Source organism: Lepus europaeus, chromosome 4 (genome assembly GCF_033115175.1).
Source record: "Lepus europaeus isolate LE1 chromosome 4, mLepTim1.pri, whole genome shotgun sequence".
Lineage (NCBI taxonomy): Eukaryota > Metazoa > Chordata > Mammalia > Lagomorpha > Leporidae > Lepus > Lepus europaeus.
In genome coordinates this window covers 150,902,021-150,920,217 of record NC_084830.1, presented here as the reverse complement: position 1 = coordinate 150,920,217, position 18,197 = coordinate 150,902,021, and the positions used below count along the sequence as shown (strand labels likewise).

The 18,197-nt window shown below is 45.2% G+C and overlaps 1 protein-coding gene across 2 annotated transcripts in view; it reads left to right on the top strand.

The window, feature by feature from the left end:
• The window catches only part of PRRC1 (proline rich coiled-coil 1), a 34,071-nt gene that overhangs the window by 2,273 nt on the left and 13,601 nt on the right, over positions 1 to 18,197 (top strand). The window contains exons 2-7 of one of the 2 annotated variants that reach the window (XM_062189233.1): positions 2,915 to 3,064; positions 3,859 to 3,981; positions 4,905 to 5,294; positions 7,912 to 8,072; positions 9,143 to 9,245; positions 13,592 to 13,755. In XM_062189233.1, the coding sequence (XP_062045217.1) occupies positions 3,879 to 3,981; positions 4,905 to 5,294; positions 7,912 to 8,072; positions 9,143 to 9,245; positions 13,592 to 13,755 (921 nt within the window). In that variant the 5' untranslated portion in view covers positions 2,915 to 3,064; positions 3,859 to 3,878. The remainder of the gene's footprint in view (positions 1 to 2,914; positions 3,065 to 3,858; positions 3,982 to 4,904; positions 5,295 to 7,911; positions 8,073 to 9,142; positions 9,246 to 13,591; positions 13,756 to 18,197) is intronic. The other variant, XM_062189232.1, reaches the window with a different exon arrangement.

Sequence of the window (18,197 nt, the reverse complement as noted above, 5' to 3'; positions counted from 1 at the left end):
TGATGGCACCCACAATGACGTGGTTTCTGAGCTCCGTATGAGTCAGTGTGTTTGAAGGATCTTAAACTTAGCCTGTCAGGGAGTTGATCTCCTGCTTTTCCAGAGAAAGACAGCATCAAGCAGCACTGATCTCTCGCATGTTCCCTCTCCAGTGAGTGCAGGCCTCGCCTCTCCCCTCCATGTGTCCGTATCCTGGCAGTCACTGAGTTTGACCACCTGAGCGTATGTGGAGTCTGTTCTCCATCTCCACTGTCACCACCGTTGTCCAGCCAGTTTCTCAGCCTTGGCACTGTTGATGTCTGGAGCCAGATAACTCCGGTGGGTGGGGTGTGCATTGAAAGATTTTTCGCAGTATCCCTAGCCTGTATTTGCCAGATGGCAGTTGTATGCCTCTAGTTGTGACAACTGAAAAATGTCTGCATGTTTTTCCAGGTGAGCCCTGGTGAGTACAGTCACTCTTGCCCTTTATGTGTTTGCTTAGTCCAGGTTGTTACCACCTCCTCTTTGGGCTACTTTTGTGAATGTCCTTATGATCTCACTGTGTCTGCTCTTGCTGCCCAGTGACATGCTTAGGTCAAAGCAATATTTTTTTGTTTTGTTTTTATAGAGGCCATTCTTTAAAGCTATTTAAATAGAGAGAAATCTATCCATCATCCGCTGGTTTGCTCCCCAGATGCCTACACAACCTGGGCTGCGCTAGGCCAAAGCTAGGAGCCAGGAGCTCAAGCCAAGGCTCCCATGTGAGTAGCAGGGACCCTACTTGCATCATTTCCTGCTGCCTTCCAGGATACACTTTAGCCGGAATGCTGGAGTCAGGAGAGGAGCCAGGATGCCCACCCAGGCACTCTGATGTGCGATTCAGACATCCTGACTGGCATGCTGACCACTAGGTCAAGTGCCTGCCCCAAAGGAATCGTTTCAGAACACAGACGCGGGTTACCAGTAACTGGAGTCAGCCTCAGGGTCCGTCGGTGGTGAGTGAAGAAACTGACAGAACGGTGCAGTGGACTGCTACTCCACAATAAGAAGGAGCCCCCGTTGATGCATTCAGCAACTTAGATTAATCTGAGGGACGTTGTACTCAGTGAAAAAGAGCAGTCTCAGAGGTTGCCTGTGCTATGGTCTGTCTGTTTCATACATGGAGTCAATATGAGGAGGTTGCCAGGTGGTGCGAATGTGTGGCAGAGGAGTGTGGGGACATTTCTCTGGAGTGATGGAGGAATTCTGCATCCTGATTGTGGTGGTTATACAGGTCTGTGGGTAGGATGAAACCTCACAGAACTGTGTACACACACACACACACATCCTGATTGGTGGTTATACAGGTCTGTGGGTATGATGAAACCTCACAGAACGGTGTACATACACACACACACACACGTCCTGATTGTGTGGTTATACAGGTCTGTGGGTATGATGAAACCTCACAGAACGGTGTACACACACACACACGTCCTGATTGTGTGGTTATACAGGTCTGTGGCTATGATGAAACCTCATAGAACTATACACACACACACACACACACATCCTGATTGGTGGTTATACAGGTCTGTGGGTATGATGAAACCTCACAGAACGGTGTACACACACACACACACACACATGTCCTGATTGTGTGGTTATACAGGTCTGTGGGTATGATGAAACCTCACAGAACGGTGGACACACACACACACGTCCTGATTGTGTGGTTATACAGGTCTGTGGCTATGATGAAACCTCATAGAACTATACACACACACACACACATCCTGATTGGTGGTTATACAGGTCTGTGGGTATGATGAAACCTCACAGAACTGTGTACACACACACACACACGTCCTGATTGTGTGGTTATACAGGTCTGTGGCTATGATGAAACCTCATAGAACTATACACACACACACACACACGCACTTCCTGATTATGTGGTAGTTACACAGGTCTGTGGCTATGATGAAACCTCATAGAACTATACACACACACACACACACGTCCTGATTATGTGGTGATTATACAGGTCTATGTGTATGACAGAACCTCATAGAAATGTATATATACACACACACACGTCCTGATTGTGTGGTGGTTATACAAGTCTATGTGTATGATGAAGCCTCCTAGAACTGTACACACACACACGTCCTGATTGTGTGGTGGTTATACAAGTCTATGTGTATGATGAAGCCTCCTAGAACTGTACACACACACACGTCCTGATTGTGTGGTGGTTATACAAGTCTATGTGTATGATGAAGCCTCCTAGAACTGTACACACACACGTCCTGATTGTGTGGTGGTTATACAAGTCTGTGCGTATGATGAAGCCTCCTAGAACTGTACACACACACGTCCTGATTGTGTGGTGGTTATACAAGTCTATGTGTATGATGAAGCCTCCTAGAACTGCGCGTGCACGTACACGTTATGATTTTGGGGTGGTTTTACAGGTCTGTGTAGATGGTGAAACCTCATGGAACTCTACACAAATACAGTTCATAGAGCTGTGTGCACATACACACAGGTGAATAGTAATGGTCTAATAGCAGTGGCTTGGATCATTATACTGCAGTGTGTAAGATGCTCTTACTGAGAGAGGTCGGGTTTAGAGTACTCAGGAGGTATACTTTTTTTGAATCTTAAGAGTCTTAAATTTCATAGTAGTTAAACAGAAGATGAATGTGTTACTCTCAGCTTGAATACACCCCAGAACTTTGTTTTCTTAAGAAACCCAGCTTCTTGCCCCGACTTACAAAGGCCCGGGAGAGCTGGGCTCCTCCTGCCCGTCTCTCTGTTCCTTGCCACCTGAGTGTGCTTGAATACGTCTTGCTGCTTCTGACCTGCGGGGCTTTGTACCTGGTGCATTCACTCTGGCCCCTGCCTCCCTTGTCCTCTGCCTGTGGCTAACTAGGTTGTGCTTCTCCTTCAGATCTCAGCCAGCTGTGACTTTCTGGGAGCTCTTTCCTGACCGCCAAGCCGAAATCAGTCCTGTTGAGCAGAGCTCTTGCCCTCAGAGCGTGTGATTGAGGCTGCACTGTCTTGTGCACTGGTGTTATTTGATTGTTTCCTGTGCTGGAGTGTAAGAGTTCTGTTTGTTGTTACCCCCTAATATGTTTGCAGCAGCACCAGGATAGTGTTTGGCCAGCGGTCCACCTTTACCAAGCATTTGTTAGATGAGTTCATACATCAGAAACAGATTCGCCAAATTAGAAGTTGGAGTTATACTTGAGATGAACTGGAAAATCTGCAGTTTTTAAGGAAGTTGTCCTGTGTTTTGTCATCTGTTACCATCAGTTCGGACCCTGCTGTCCAGCGGCATTTGTTCTGTAGTTAAGGTTTCTGAAACCTGAGATGTATCATTTAGCTGTTACTGGGTGTGCTTTAAAATATGAACTGGGAGAACTGGGAATTAATGCATTTATCAAGTAAAGCACATTTTATTGTTATGTTACATGGAGTAGCTCACATGTAAAAGGTTATGAGGGAAGAGAGTTTTAGAAATACATTAAATATTTTATTTACTTTTAAATATAATAACAAGTCTAGACGGAGTTTTAACAAACTCATCTGGCAGAAATCACAGAAGTAATTTCCTATTTGAAATACATTGGATAACTAATATTATAGTTAACAAAATTATTTCCCATTTATAAAATGTGAATATGGAAATATCACAGGCTGCTTACATATTAAATATTCTACTTGACTGGTAGGATCTTTGACAAATGCATCGTCTAGAAATAAATTGCAATATAAGCAGTGAAGCAGACATTTGCTTCTTTATGATGATTTTTTAATTGTTCTTTATACAGGCTTTAAAAATGCACTTTTTTGTAACTATATAATATTTATAACATTTTGATATTTTTGCAGTATATTGTAATTAAGGAAAAATGATGGAAGAGAGTGGAATAGAGACAACACCACCTGGGACGCCTCCCCCGAACCCTGCGGGCCTGGTTACCGCTGCTGTGTCTCCCAGCCCTGTTCCTTTAGGTACTGCAGTTGTCTTAACGTCTGTGTGTTTGCAGGTAGTGAGATGCTGGGCGTGCATGTTTTCCAACTTTTCGGATCTTTGTTGGGATGGAGGGAAATAGCCTTTTTCGTCTAAAGAATAAAGAGAAATAGTGTTTTTGTTTAAGTCGAAAAAAGTGTTTTGCTTTAGGTAGACTTTTATTCCTTATATTCATATTGACTGTACATCTTCTGTCTCTTACCACAACAGAATATCTAAAAGTCCTGTGCTAGGTTTGTTCTGTCTTGTAATGAACCTTAGGTTTTTATGCTCACACCAGGGATGAAAAATGGCTTTATTTTATTAAAAACATACTGAAACAGGCCGGCGCCGCGGCTCACTAGGCTAATCCTCCGCCTTGAGGCGCCGGCACACCGGGTTCTAGTCCCGGTCAGGGCACTGGATTCTGTCGCGGTTGCCCCTCTTCCAGGCCAGCTCTCTGCTGTGGCCAGGGAGTGCAGTGGAGGATGGCCCAAGTGCTTGGGCCCTGCACCCCATGGGAGACCAGGAGAAGCACCTGGCTCCTGCCATCGGATCAGCGCGGTATGCCGGCCACAGCGGCCATCGGAGGGTGAACCAACAGCAAAAAAGAAGACCTTTCTCTCTGTCTCTCTCTCACTGTCCACTCTGCCTGTCAAAACAAACAAACAAACAAACAAAACATACTGAAACAAATAAGCCAACAACTAAGATCTACCTAATGAACAGTGCATGTAGCTGCTTCCTTGTAGGAGTCTTTTGCACTCAACCATGTTTGCTGCATATTTTAAATTAAACATTTATAAGTTATTCCTGAGGATGTGGCCTGTTCACTTTTTAAAATTTGTAAGAACAAAATCACGAGAAAACTAAGTAAAGAGCATCTCCGATATTTTCCTCACGTCCTCTCCATTGTTTTTTCTAGCTGTGACCAGTTCTTTTCCCTCCGCGAACGTGTCCACTCTGGAGTCCTTGCCGCCGCACGCCTACTCGACCCCTCAGCCGTCCCTGGCGCCCGTCAGGCCCTCAGCACCCTTATCTTTTGTGCCTCCTTCCCCGGTTCCGTCTGTCCCCCCACTGGGGACTGCAGTGCCACCTCCTGCGCCCTCGGCGCCTGCTGCTGCCTTCAGTCATCCTCCTCCGTTCCACTTCCCACCTTCAACGTCGGCTCCCAGTGCCCTTCTGCCCGCCCCCACTCCAGGTCCCCCTACCTCAGGCTTTTCTGTTGGTGCGACGTACGACATTACGAGGGGCCACGCCGGCAGAGCCCCGCAGACGCCCCTCATGCCGTCCTTCTCCGCACCTCCGGTGACAGGTAACTCTCACTCTTATGGAAACACGGCACTCCGGGTAGTGTCGCATCTTTAAAAGCAGACAGTGTTCTTGAGGTGTAATGCGCATATCGTACAGTCCGCCCGTTTAAAGTGTCGCTTGGGGTGGGCGTTTGGCTAGCGGCTAAGATGCCACTTGAGAAGCCTGCATTCCATATCGGAGTGCTGGGTGTGAGTCCTGCCACAGTTCCAACTCCAGCTTCCTGCCGTTGTGTCCCTTGAGAGGCAGAGGTCATGGCACAAGTATTTGGGAGTCTGTCACTCACATGGGGGACCTGACAGGATTCTGGGCTCCTGGCTCAGCCTCAGCTGTTACAGGTATTTAGAGTGAACCAGTGGATGAAAGATCTCTCTCTCTCTCTCTCTCCCTCTCTTCTCTCTCTCTCTCTCTCCATCTCCCTGCCTTTCAAATAAAGTAAAGATTGAAAAAATATTATGTATAATTCAGTAATTGTTTATTCACAGAGTTGTGCATCCATTACCGTAGTCACTTTTTTGAGAAGGCTTATTTCATTATTCATTTTATTTATTTATTTATTTGAGAGAGAGAGAACACACACTCCCACTTGGTACATTTCCTGCTGCCTCTTAGTGGTGTGCAGTAGAGGGAAACTGGGATGGAGCGTGGAGCCAGGACTTGAACCCAGCACTCCTATTACTCCCTACTTTGCCTGATCCTCATAGCCCTGAGCAACCACTAATCTGCTTTCTGTCTGGATTGGCTTATGCTGGGCACTTCTTACAAAAGGAATCGTGTGACCTCTGATAACTGACATCTTAGAGTATTTTCAGGTTTTGTCCATTTGGTAGAGTGTGCCAGCACTTCATTCCTTTGCATGGCTAAATACTGTTCCCGGGTCTGAATAGATCATGTTGTATCTGTTGAGCAGCTGATTTTGGCTCATTCCACTGTTGTGTGGTTTGGCTAGTGCTGCTTCGCACACCTGTGAGCAGGTCTGTGTGTGGATGTGTTCCCATTTCTCTTCAGTGTGTCCTTGGGCTGGAACTACTGACTTCTGTGCTGCTGCTGTGCTGCCTGGAAACCGCCCAGCTCTCCCAGAGCAGGTGCACCACTCTGCTTTCTCATTAGCCATGTGCGGTGGTCCTGTATTTTTATGTGTTAAAAAGGTTTGTATATAGGGCCGGCGCCATGGCTCATTTGGCTAATCCTCCGCCTGCAGCACCAGCACACCGGGTTCTAGTCCCAGTTGGGGCACCAGTTCTGTCCTGGTTGCTCCTCTTGCAGTCCAGCTCTCTGCTGTGGCCCGGGAGTGCAGTGGAGGATGGCCCAAGTGCTTGGGCCCTGCACCCCATGGGAGACTGGGAGAAGGCACCTGGCTCCTGGCTTCAGATCAGTGCAGTGTGTCGGCCATAGCGGCCATTTGGGGGGTGAACCAATGGAAGGAAGACCTTTCTCTGTGTTTCTCTCACTGTCTAACTCTGTCTGTAAAAAAAAAAAAAAAAACTTTGTATATAATTAGCATGGGAGGTGTCAGAAAAAACCCCAGCATTTTGTCCTAACATCTGTACACTTACAAACGGCAAGGTGAGGTCTGAGTGTTTTTCAAAGCTTTGCTTAAAATTTGTCAAGGCTGACTAGTCCAGGAGTGGTGTCGTTTACCAAGTGTGCCAAGACTGGTGATCCTGGGTCATTGCTTTTCCTAGGTCAGTTACTTCTATTATATTCTTTTTTTTTAAGATTTATTTATTCAAAAGGCAGAGTTACAGAAAGAGAAAAGGAGTGACAGAGAGCAGTCTTACATCTTCTGGTTCTCTCTCCAAATTGCCACAGCTCCAAATTGGAGCTGGGCCAGTCCAAAGCCAAGAGCCAGGAGCTTCTTCTGGGTCTCCCACATGGGTGCAGGAGTCCAAGTACTTGGGCTGTCCTCCGTTGCTTTCCCAGGCACATTAGCAGGGAGCCAGATCAGAAGAGAAGCAGCCAGGACTTGAACCCGTTCATATGGGATGCTGGAGCTGCTGGCAGTGGCTTTCCTGCTATGCCGCAAGTTTGTCCCCATTTCCCCTTTCTGCTTATCTGGAATGATTATTGGAAACCAGTTGTCAAAACTTCATCTTGGCCATCTCATTCCTGTTGTTTGTTATCTTAGGGAACAGAAACAACTTTGTTGCGATTTTTATGAATTTAATTGTGCTCACCTACCCTTACACATAAAATACATTGAGAGTACAAGTTTTACATCCCTGTCTTAGTATATGTAAATATAGGTCATGCTTTTATATGATGAGTTTGGCTGCTTCATATTTTTATAGATTAAAGAGATTAGAGGGATTGCTTTCCACATTCAGCTGCTAAATACGACAGATCTGATGAACTTCTTGATATAGATATTTTTGTCAGTCTTTAAAACCCTTGATGTAAGCTTGTGTTAAAGAAAATGAATTTGTTCTTTGGAATTCTTTTTAATTTGCATTTTGTACAAGCCTGGGTGATTCTTTGAGTTTATTACTTAATCTTGAAATGCCTCAGTATAGGTTACATTATTAAAGCTGTTAAGCCCCTCATCTTGTTTTATGTCATCTTTTGATAGGACAAAGTTTATAGAATAAATTACACATATTAAAATTTTTACCACTGACTAGGTATTTTGCCAACTCCCATTACTCAGCAAGCCAGTTTGACATCTGTGGCCCAGGGAACTGGAACCACATCAGCCATAACTTTCCCAGAGGAGCAAGAAGATCCCAGAATCAGCCAAGGTCAGGATGAAGCATCTGCTGGTGGAATCTGGGGTTTTATTAAGGTAAGAGGCATTTACTTTTTTTTTTTTTTTGACAGGCAGAGTAGATAGTGAGAGAGAGAGACAGAGAGAAAGGTCTTCCTTTTGCTGTTGGTTCACCCTCCAATGGCCGCCGCGGTAGGCGCGCTGCGGCCGGCGCACCGCGCTGATCCGATGGCAGGAGCCAGGTGCTTCTCCTGGTCTCCCATGGGGTGCAGGGCCCAAGGGCTTGGGCCATCCTCCACTGCACTCCCTGGCCACAGCAGAGAGCTGGCCTGGAAGAGGGGCAACCGGGACAGAATCCAGTGCCCCGACCGGGACTAGAACCCGGTGTGCCGGCGCCTCAAGGCGGAGGATTAGCCTAGTGAGCCACGGCGCCGACCAAGAGGCATTTACTTTTAAAATTACTTTTGATTTTGAAAATACAAAATGGTGTAAGGAAAAAGTAAGAGTTCTTTTTATTTTTATTACCAGTTTCCCATGTGTCTTTTGTCTGTGTATCTATGTAGATACACCTGTTCATTTAATAAAAAATCAAATTGCAAAAGTGACATGCAGACATTATTTGGTGGGTTTTTTTTGGAGGGCTGGGGGATACACCTAGCAGATACCGTGAACATCTTCTCAGTCATAAAATATTGTTCAGAATGGTATGCTGTTTTAATGGCTACGATGCTGTGTATGCTGTCACATTTTTATTTGTTTTACTTTGCAAATGTGTTTTTCTAATTGTTTTTAAAAATTGTGGTTGAGAAACAGAAATTAATTGTATTGTGTACAGCAGGATGTTTAGAAATTATACGTTGTCTGGTGTTGAACTGAACTACTTAACATATGCATTACCTCATATACTTAGATATTGTTGTAGGAAAACTTAAAATCTGTACTCTCAGTGATTTCCAAGAATACAATATGTTATTAATTATAATTGCCTTATGGTGCAGTAGATCTCTCTGAATTATAATTGTTATCCCCAAAACTGTGATGGGAGCTCTTGTATGTAAATGTTTACGGGCATCTCTGTTGTGTCAGGATTAATTATGATGATGATGGTGTTCCTTGAGTGAGTGAGTATATTAATTTGTTCCCTGCAGGGTGTGGCTGGGAATCCTATGGTGAAATCTGTGCTTGATAAGACGAAGCATTCGGTTGAAAGTATGATTACAACGCTGGACCCTGGCATGGCTCCATACATCAGTACGTGCGCGAGTTAGATCAGCGTGTGCTGTAGTCTTCATGGATGTGGCAGTGTCAGCCAGGCATTGTAATTCTCATTTCCGATGATCATGTGGTCACTGGAAATTCTTAGATTCTTGCACTACGTTATCAGTCTAGTATTTGTTGCTATTAATTCATCTTTTTCTGAATTACCATAAAAATTTTGAAAACTCAATGAACTGTGGAAGAATAAAAACAATATGAATTATTAGAATACTTAATGACTTTGTTAGTTTTTTAAAATTTTTGTTGTTGTTTATTTGAAAGGCAGAGAGAGAGAGATCTTCCATCTGCTAGTTTGCTCTCCAAATGGCTGCCACAGCCGAGGCTGGGCCGGGCCAAAGCCAGGACTCTGGCACTCCATCTTCTTCTGTTGCCCTCTCAGGCACGTTAGCAGGGACTGGATTGGAAGTGGAGCAGCTGGGACTTGAACCAGAGCTCACAAGAGATCCCGGATTTGTAGACATTAGCTTTACCTGCTACACCACAACACTGGCCCTGCCTTTGACTGTGAATGGGCGTTGGGGTTGGTTCATGTGGCTTTTACTTTTTATTCACTGTTGACGTTTGAAACAATACCTTGTTCATGCTTCTTTTGATGTTTATCGTGTTACGCTTAATTCAGGAGTAATGTTTGAGAGGACCTTAGTCTGGTGCTGACTTCTAGCTGATCCCTGGGTTTGCCGGGGTAGCTGTCTTAGCTGCTTTTGAGACATTGACAAGAATTCTCCAGACAGCCGACATAGAGATGTTGTCTGCTATCTAATTTTTAATGTACATATCTAATATGTTTAAAGACTGTGGCACTTTCCGAGACCAGTGACAATTCCGAGTAATGCTACAGAAGAGAGTTTACAAGCCAGAGTCGTGCAAGGTGCCTGAGCAGCTTCTCAGTGTCAGTCACAAGCCAGCGCCTTCGTGAGTCTCGGCTGTGTTAGTTTACAGAACAGCAAGGTCAGAGGACGAGGAGGAGCAGTGAGGAAGGCTTGTTCATCATTTGTTGAATGCTTGTCCTGCCAGGCCAAAGTGCTGCGGGGTAGATTTTCTTCTCCTTGAGCTTTGAATGAGAAACCTGAGTTTGGAGAGAGAAGTTACCATCCTAGGTTACACAGCTTGGTGGAGCTGGATTGAACCCACATTCAAGATTTTTACATTTTGGTTCCCTTGAAACAGAAAATTGAATCAACAATTAAATTAACTGAATTGGTCTTTGTGCTTATAACTTTGTAAGGAATTCATAAGTTGGACTCTGTTCTAAATATTGACCCCATATATTCATAAGAAGCAAGTATTACATACTTAATGTGTCATACATGATTTTCTTTACAGTAAGTATTTTGAATGAAGGAAGAGAAAGAATTAATTTGTTTTTGTTGTTTGAAATACAGAATTACAGAGGGAGAGGGAGAGAAAGTAAGGTCTTCCATCTGCTGGTTCATTTCCCAAATGACCACAGTGGCCAGGCTAGTCCAAAGCCAAAGCCAGGAACCAGGAGCTTCTTCCTGGTCTTCTACATGAGAGCAGAGGCCCAAGCAGGTGGGCCATCCCCACTGCTCTCCTAGGCACATCAACAGGGAGCTGGATCAGAAGTAGAGCAGCTGGGACTCAAACCGACACCTACATGAGAGGCTGGTATTGCAGGTGGCTGCTTAACCTGCTATGCCACCATGCCAGCCCACAGGAATTAATATTTTTGACCCTCTTGCTGGTGTAGTGAGTGTTTCTTGTTAGAATATGAAAGTACTGATCTTATCATAGTTTTAGAACAAGTCCTATGAGGTAGCAGGTATTTTTCTGCAAAGAAACAAGCTGTGTTGACCAAGCCAGTGATTTCTATAACATTAAGAAAAGGGCATAAAACCAAAACCAAAAAAGGAAAGAGAGAGAAATGAAATTTCTGTCAGTAGCAAATTTCTGTTAGCAAAAGCAGTAAAACTGAGTGTGAAAGAGCTGACACTTTACTGATAGAAAATCTGCTAACAAAACTCATAGTAAAACCTTGGTGGTATTTTTTATGTGGTGTGTTCTAGACAGTTCATGGACCAATTTCACAGGTATCCAGGAATACGAAAACTGTTAGGAAAGGTTTTTGGTTTTCTCCATTCTTCTGGTTCTCCCTTCGTGACCCAAAGTCGAAAGCCTTTTTGAGCTGAAGCTTAGTAGGGCAGTCCCTGAGGGTCGGGAGTGATGTCCCACCCAGAGGAAAAATATGAGAAAAAAGCACGTTCTTCCTCTTCTGTCCTGTGTAACCCCTTGCTTTTAGTTTTTGATAACTTCTGAAATTTAAGGTAAAGGTGTGATCTGTAGAACGTTATGCCAGTTAGGAAAAGGGATCCATGATTTAAAAAAAAAATAATTGACAGCTACCGCCAAATGTTAGGTTAAAGTTTTAAACAATGAAGCAACACATTTGTTCTTATTATTCTGGCTGGAAATAATTGTGTGCAGTGTTTTAAATAACTGAAAAATATAAAGTTTGAAAATATTTTTACTTCACATTACATCATCTTACCCTTTTAATTTTCAAATTTCAGTTTTATTTCAGTATTTATGCTTCTGTATTTTAATAATTTATACATACATGTTTGTGGCCTTTGCCCTTTTATTTAAATGATGTGAATGTATAATAAAAAAACTTGACCCCCACATTTATTTTATAGATAAAAATATTTCATAGTAGTCCTTATTGATCACATAATTTCTGTATAACTCTTATTTTTTTTAAAATTTTATTTATTTATTTGAGAGGCAGAGTTACCAAAGGAAGGACAGAGAGAAAGGTCTTCCATCCACTGGGTCAGTCTCCAAGTGGCTGCAACAGCTGGAGCTGAGCCAATCCAAAGGCAGCAGCCAGGAGTTTCTTCTGGGTCTCCCACGTGGTTGCAGAGGCCCAAACACTTGTGCTGTCTTCCACTGCTTTCTCAGACCATAAGCAGAGAGCTGGATTGGAAGAGGAGAAGCCAGGACTTGAACTGGCACCTACATGAAATGCTACATGAAAGTCAGAGTTACGGAGAAAGAGAGAAAGAGGAGAGACGGAGATCATCCATTTCCTGGTTCTTTCTCCAAATGGCTGCAGTGGCCAGATCCGGGCCAGACTGGAGTCAGGAGCTTATCTGGGTCTCCCACATGGGTGACAGGGGCCCAAGCACTCTGGCCATCTTCTGCTGCTTTCCTGGGCATGTTAGCAGGGAGATGGATCAAAAGTGGAGCATCCGGGACATGAACTGGCGCCCCTATGGGTTGCTGACATCGCAGGCGGCAGATTAACCCACTGTGCTGCAACTCCAGTCCCTTGTACAGGTCTCAGTAGATTACTTCTCTTCAGTAAGAGTGTTCATTTTCATTTTCCATGGAGTATCTGAAATGTGGAACTTATGCTTCACAATGAGGTATTTCTGTGATTACTCTGTAGCTGGAGGACTGGAAACTTGTATCTACGTGATGTGAAAAGTTTGCATTTAATGAATGTCTGTGTGCGTTAGCCAATAGCAGGAAAGCCGTTTTGATTTGCAAGCTTAAAAATGCAATAAATCTGTCTATCCGAAGTGTAGATGAACGAGACAATGGAACTTGGGTGAATTAATAGAGCAGTACAGTAGACATAGCTGTTTTTCATGTCTTTTAACGTTATTACATCATTTCCCAAACTGGTAGAGTTGGGTCGCTTTCTGATAGCCGTTATTGGATGCTGAAGATACACTCCACGGACAGATGAAATGTGGACATCCTAGGCTCAGGTCAGGACTGTGGTTCTCACAGTCCGTGATCTGGTAATACGCATTTTGAGTTCCCAGGAAAGAAGCATATTGTACAGTATTTTCCCAGGTTACTTGGCAAGGGAGTACTGTCTGCAGGCAGAGCTGCTCCTATACTCTGGAGCAGTGTTTCATAGAATGCAGGAGAACGTGTGGTCTGTTGGCGGAGGTAGGGTACTCAGAACCACTGGCAGTGCGTGCCGTCTGCTGCTGGCAGCCCACACTCCCCCAAAGAGCAGCGCTTCGTCAGGGCTGAGCACCTGTTGAATCAGGTGCTGTGGGAAGAGAGGGTGGATAAGTGCCTGCCTGTGGCAGAGTATGGAAAGAGGTGGACTTCAGGACCCGGCTGACCCAGGTGCGAGTTCCGCCATTGGCACCAAGTGGCTCCATTACTTTGGGTGAGACTGCGCCACCCTCAGTTTCTTCAGCCACGCGGGAAGGGTGATCTCTGTCTTGCTTGGTTTACGAAGTTGAGGATAATCGAATGTAAACTGTTAGCGCATGGTACGATAGTATGCGAATTTCATTATTTTGTTTGGAATTGAAATTTTTTCTTGGTGTTTTCAGAATCTGGAGGTGAACTGGATATCGTCGTGACCTCAAACAAAGAAGTGAAAGTCGCTGCCGTCCGTGACGCCTTCCAGGAGGTCTTTGGCTTGGCTGTGGTTGTAGGGGAAGCTGGACAGTCCAACATCGCCCCACAGCCCGTGGGCTACGCAGCGGGACTGAAGGTAGGCGTGGGGCACGGTGTGGGACATTCAGACTGGAACCGAAGGTTTTCCCAGTCATGCTAATGGTCTTGTGGTCTGTGTGCACAAGGGGTGTTTGTATGGACAGAGAATGGTCAGCCTTGCTTCTAGTTCGGAGGTTTGTAGCATGATGTAAATAGGGGGCAGTTTTCATTTACAGAAATCTAAGCTAGTTTTGGTTATTAGGGCAGGAAAACATCCAGAGAGCTTAAAAAGAGAGTGGTTTGCCCTAAAAGAGATCTTCATCTGCTCCTCACGTGCTAATCTCTTACAGAAAGGGAACAGCCTTGAATTCATAAGCTTTTTACCACCACTGTTACTGATATTTGAGGTTCAGGACTTGTGCTCTCTCTGTGTTTGGCGTAGAAGCATCTTTCCTTCCCTAAGAAACAAAAGTACAGGAAGCTCCAAGCATGTCTTGGGTCTTTGCTCCGCCGCACTCACTGCCTGTGTGCTTCCTCTCACAGCAGAGCTCCGAGAGTTGCGCGCATTTTTCCGTGTTCCTCTCTCCACCTCCCCGGGCCCTCCCGTCCAGCCAGACCCAGGCTCCCAGTGTTCCGCCAGCGACGCCCATCCTGGTGCACCCCTCAGTGGCTTTTGAGACAGTTTTCCTTCCTCCTCTCAGTCTTTCTCCGGTTGGCTTCCAGGATCCCACACTTTGGTGTTCCCTGCTTCGCTGCGGGCTTGCTCCTTCTGGGCTTCCCTTGCTTCTTCCCGCTCATCTGCCCAACTCCTGCCGATCTCCTGGGTCCTCTCATCTGTTCCAGGGCGTTAAATGCCATCCACTGTGTGCTGCTGTCTCCACCTGACGTCGCTTGTACACCCTTGACTCGCGTAACACTTGCCTCTTAGTCAGCGTTGCAGTATGTCACAGTCTTTGAATATTGTGTTTGAATATCTCAAACAGAATGTGTCTAGCACTAAACCGTGCTTTTCCCTGCAGCCTGTCATACCCAGCCTCCTCCGTCTTGTCTAATGGCAGCGCTGACCTTTGTTTTCTCAGGCGAGAAGCCCTGGAGCCATCCCTGACTCCCCTCATTACGTTGTTTCTAACCCAGGAGGAGATTCTGTGTGCAGGATGGACAGTTCTTACTTTACATCATAGTTAGTTTCTTTTTTTTTTTTTTTTTTTAAGATTTATTTATTTTACTTGAAAGAGTTACACAGAGAGAGAGAGAGAAAGAGAGAGAGAGAGAGACAGGTCTTCCATCCGGTGGTTCTTCCCCAGGTGGCTGCAATGGCTGGAGCTACGCCGATCAGGAGCCAGGAGTTTCCTCTGGGTCTCCCCAGGGAGACCTAAGGACTTGGGTTCAGGGGCCCAAGGACTTGGGCCGTCTTCTGCTTTCCCAGGCCACAGCAGAGAGCTGGACAGGAAGTGGAGCAACTGGGTCTCCCACATGGGATGCTAATTCTTCAGGCTGGGGCGTTAACCTGCTGCACCACAGCGCTGGCCCCCATAGTTAGGTTCTGCGAGGTCACTGCAGACCCTGAATTTGTGAAAACTGAACCGTTGCTCCAAGAGTAAATACAGGTCTCTGGTGACATTTTTACCAAAGGGACAACACGTCTCAGTGTTTCATGTCTGCCTGTGTGTGTGTGTGTGTGTGTATTTAACTCCTCTACTGCAGCTCTGAAGCACGCATGTCTTCTCTGGGAGGTGTGTCTCCACAGCGTCTTGTGTTTAGGAGCCCTAGATAGCACTTGAGTGAAGCATCCTCATCAGACTCAGGGAGCCTGGAAGAGCAGCGCTGAGTAGACCGTGGAAGGCCTCTTGTGTGCAGTACCCAAGCTGAAACAAGGGGCCCAGGCTGTGGCCTCGTGGAGCCTCAGGCAGAATTGACATCTCACTCTGTGCTTGTCTCAGTTAGATTCACCAATCCGGAATCCACAAGTAACGAAAGATCACCTGGCTTTACAGAGAAGTGCATTCCGCCAGGACAGTGTTGTTTTACATAAAGGAATTTCTAACAGCTTACGTTTACTGAGAGTGTCTTGTGAGCCCCAGGCACTTTGTTTGTAATACAGGTAAAGCGTTAGATGAGGTGATCGACGTAGTGTACTTCATTGGGAAAATAGTGCATTGAACTGATTGTAGGTAGTCACTAAATGTAAACCCTTATTGATATTTGCTATTAGATCCTTTTTATTTATTTTAAAAAATAATTATTTAACCTCATCTGCTTGAAAGATAAACCAACAGAGAGGGAGGGAAACAGAAGAGAGATTTTGCATTTGCTAGTTCATTCCCCAGGTGCCTACAACAGCCAGGGGTAGGCCAGGGGGAAGCCAGGAGTGAGGAACTTCACTGGGGGCTCCCATGTGGGTGGCAGGGCCTGAACACTTGCACCATCATCTGCTGCCTCCCAGGCTGCACCAACAGGAAGCTAGATTGGATGCCAAGTAACCGGGACTCAGACCATGCTGGCACTCTGATAATGGAATGCGGGTGTCCCAAGTGGTAGCTTCACCTGCTGCACCACAGTGCTCACCCCTAGATGGGTGTTCAGTCTACCAGACAGTGCTGTATGAGTTTGATGTGCTTTTCCAGGTATTTGTAATACCTTAAATGGAATGTGAAGCTGTTTTCACACACACGTGTGTGCATACACACAAAGCTCTTCTGAATTTGGAGCATTTGGCAACAGTGAGGCTGTGTAGACGTATTACATACAAGATGAATTGAGGTACACATTTCCTGCCTTTTAACTTGTCATGATAGCCTGTGCTTTCCCGTAGAGCAGTGCTGCCCAAAGCTCGTGCGTTTTGAATTGTTTCTCATCCCTGGGGCTTTCCCTTGCATCTGCCTCCCCACGTCCATGTCCTGTAAGGTTGCTGTGCTGGGGTTTGGTCTTAGTAAAATTCAGCAGAGCTAACTGATGGCTGTCGAGTTTAATCAGTGTCATCTAGAAATAAAAAAATAGTATGATAGATGAATAAAATAAATATGCAAAAAAATAAATGAGCCAGTCATATGCAAGGTAAATCGTGTTTGGATGATTTTTATTTGAAAGAATAGAACAAAGCAAATACATAGATTGAAATTTTAAAAATTTCAACAGTGTTTTTGCAAAATGGAAAACTGGGAAGGAAGTGTTTTCAAACCTTAGTTTTTGAGGGTAAGCTGAAGAAAATCATAAGATACGAGTAGATTATTGTGCAAAGAGCTGGAGAGCCTCCTCGCAGTTAGAGACTAAAGCAGGGACTTTCTGTAAATCGTCACTCATGTCAACGTGATGTGGGGCTCGTATTCATGTTACTTATTAAAAGGGTGACAAAATAACTTACCAGTTTAATTCTCTAGTAAAGGCTAGGTCAATTGGAGAGGTTAGAACTTGAAATTGTTTATTTGGAGTTAGGATTTGTGGCTTTGAGGGTCAGGGTGAAAGTCTGGGTAAGGGTGGTGGAGACAGGCGGGCGGAGCGAGCCCACAGTGCTGCGGTCTCAGTTACCGGGAAAGGTGACTGAGTGCTCCGGTGACAGTCACCAGGACCATGGACAGAAGGTGAATGGGAAGCATGTTTAAGAAGATGATATTTACATTTTACATTAACTATGAAGAGAAGGGCAAAGGTCATTAAATTTTCTCAGTGCCAATGAAAATGAGTTTAGATAACTGGCCATTTGGAGAACCTGCTTTATTATGGTGATTCTTAAAATTCAGACTTTCAGTATTTTGTTAGATTGGGTATGGTAGATTGTTGTGTAGGAGAGATTCATTAGGGGGTATCGGGGCCAGTGTTGTGTAGTGGTAAAGCACGCCCTGTGACACCAGCATCCCACACAGGCACTGATTTGTGTCTCGGCTGCTCCACTTTCTCTCTAGCTCCCTGCTAATGGCCTGGGAAAAGCAGCAGAAGATGGCCCAGTGTTTGGGCCCCTAAAGCCAGGTGGGAGATCTGGATGAAACACCTGGCACAGTGCTAGCTGTTGTGGCCATCTGGGGAGTGAACCAGCCGATGGAAGATCTCTCTGTCTCTCCATCTCTGTAACTCTGACTTTGAAATAAATAAGTAAATCTTTAAAAAAATTGGTTAGTATTGAACTGGAAAGGCTGATAGGGATTCTTTTCCTTAAGAAACACCTTGATTTGCAGGACTTTATTGCTAGTTCAGTTTATGTTTTTTTAAAAAAAGATTGATTTATTTGACAGAATTACAGAGAGGCAGAGAGAGAGAGAGAGAGAGAGGTCTTCCACTCACTGGTTCACTCCACAGATGGCCATAATGGCCCGAAGCTGTGCTGATCCGGAGCCAGGAGCCAGGAGCCAGGAGCTTCTTCTGGGACTCCCGCGTGGGTGCAGGGGCCATAGCAGAGAGCTGGATCCGAAGGGGAGCAGCTGGGACTTGAGCCACTGCCGATACGGGATGCTGGCACTGCAGGTGGTGGCTTTACCTGCTGCGCCACAGTGCTGGCCCCTTGTTTTA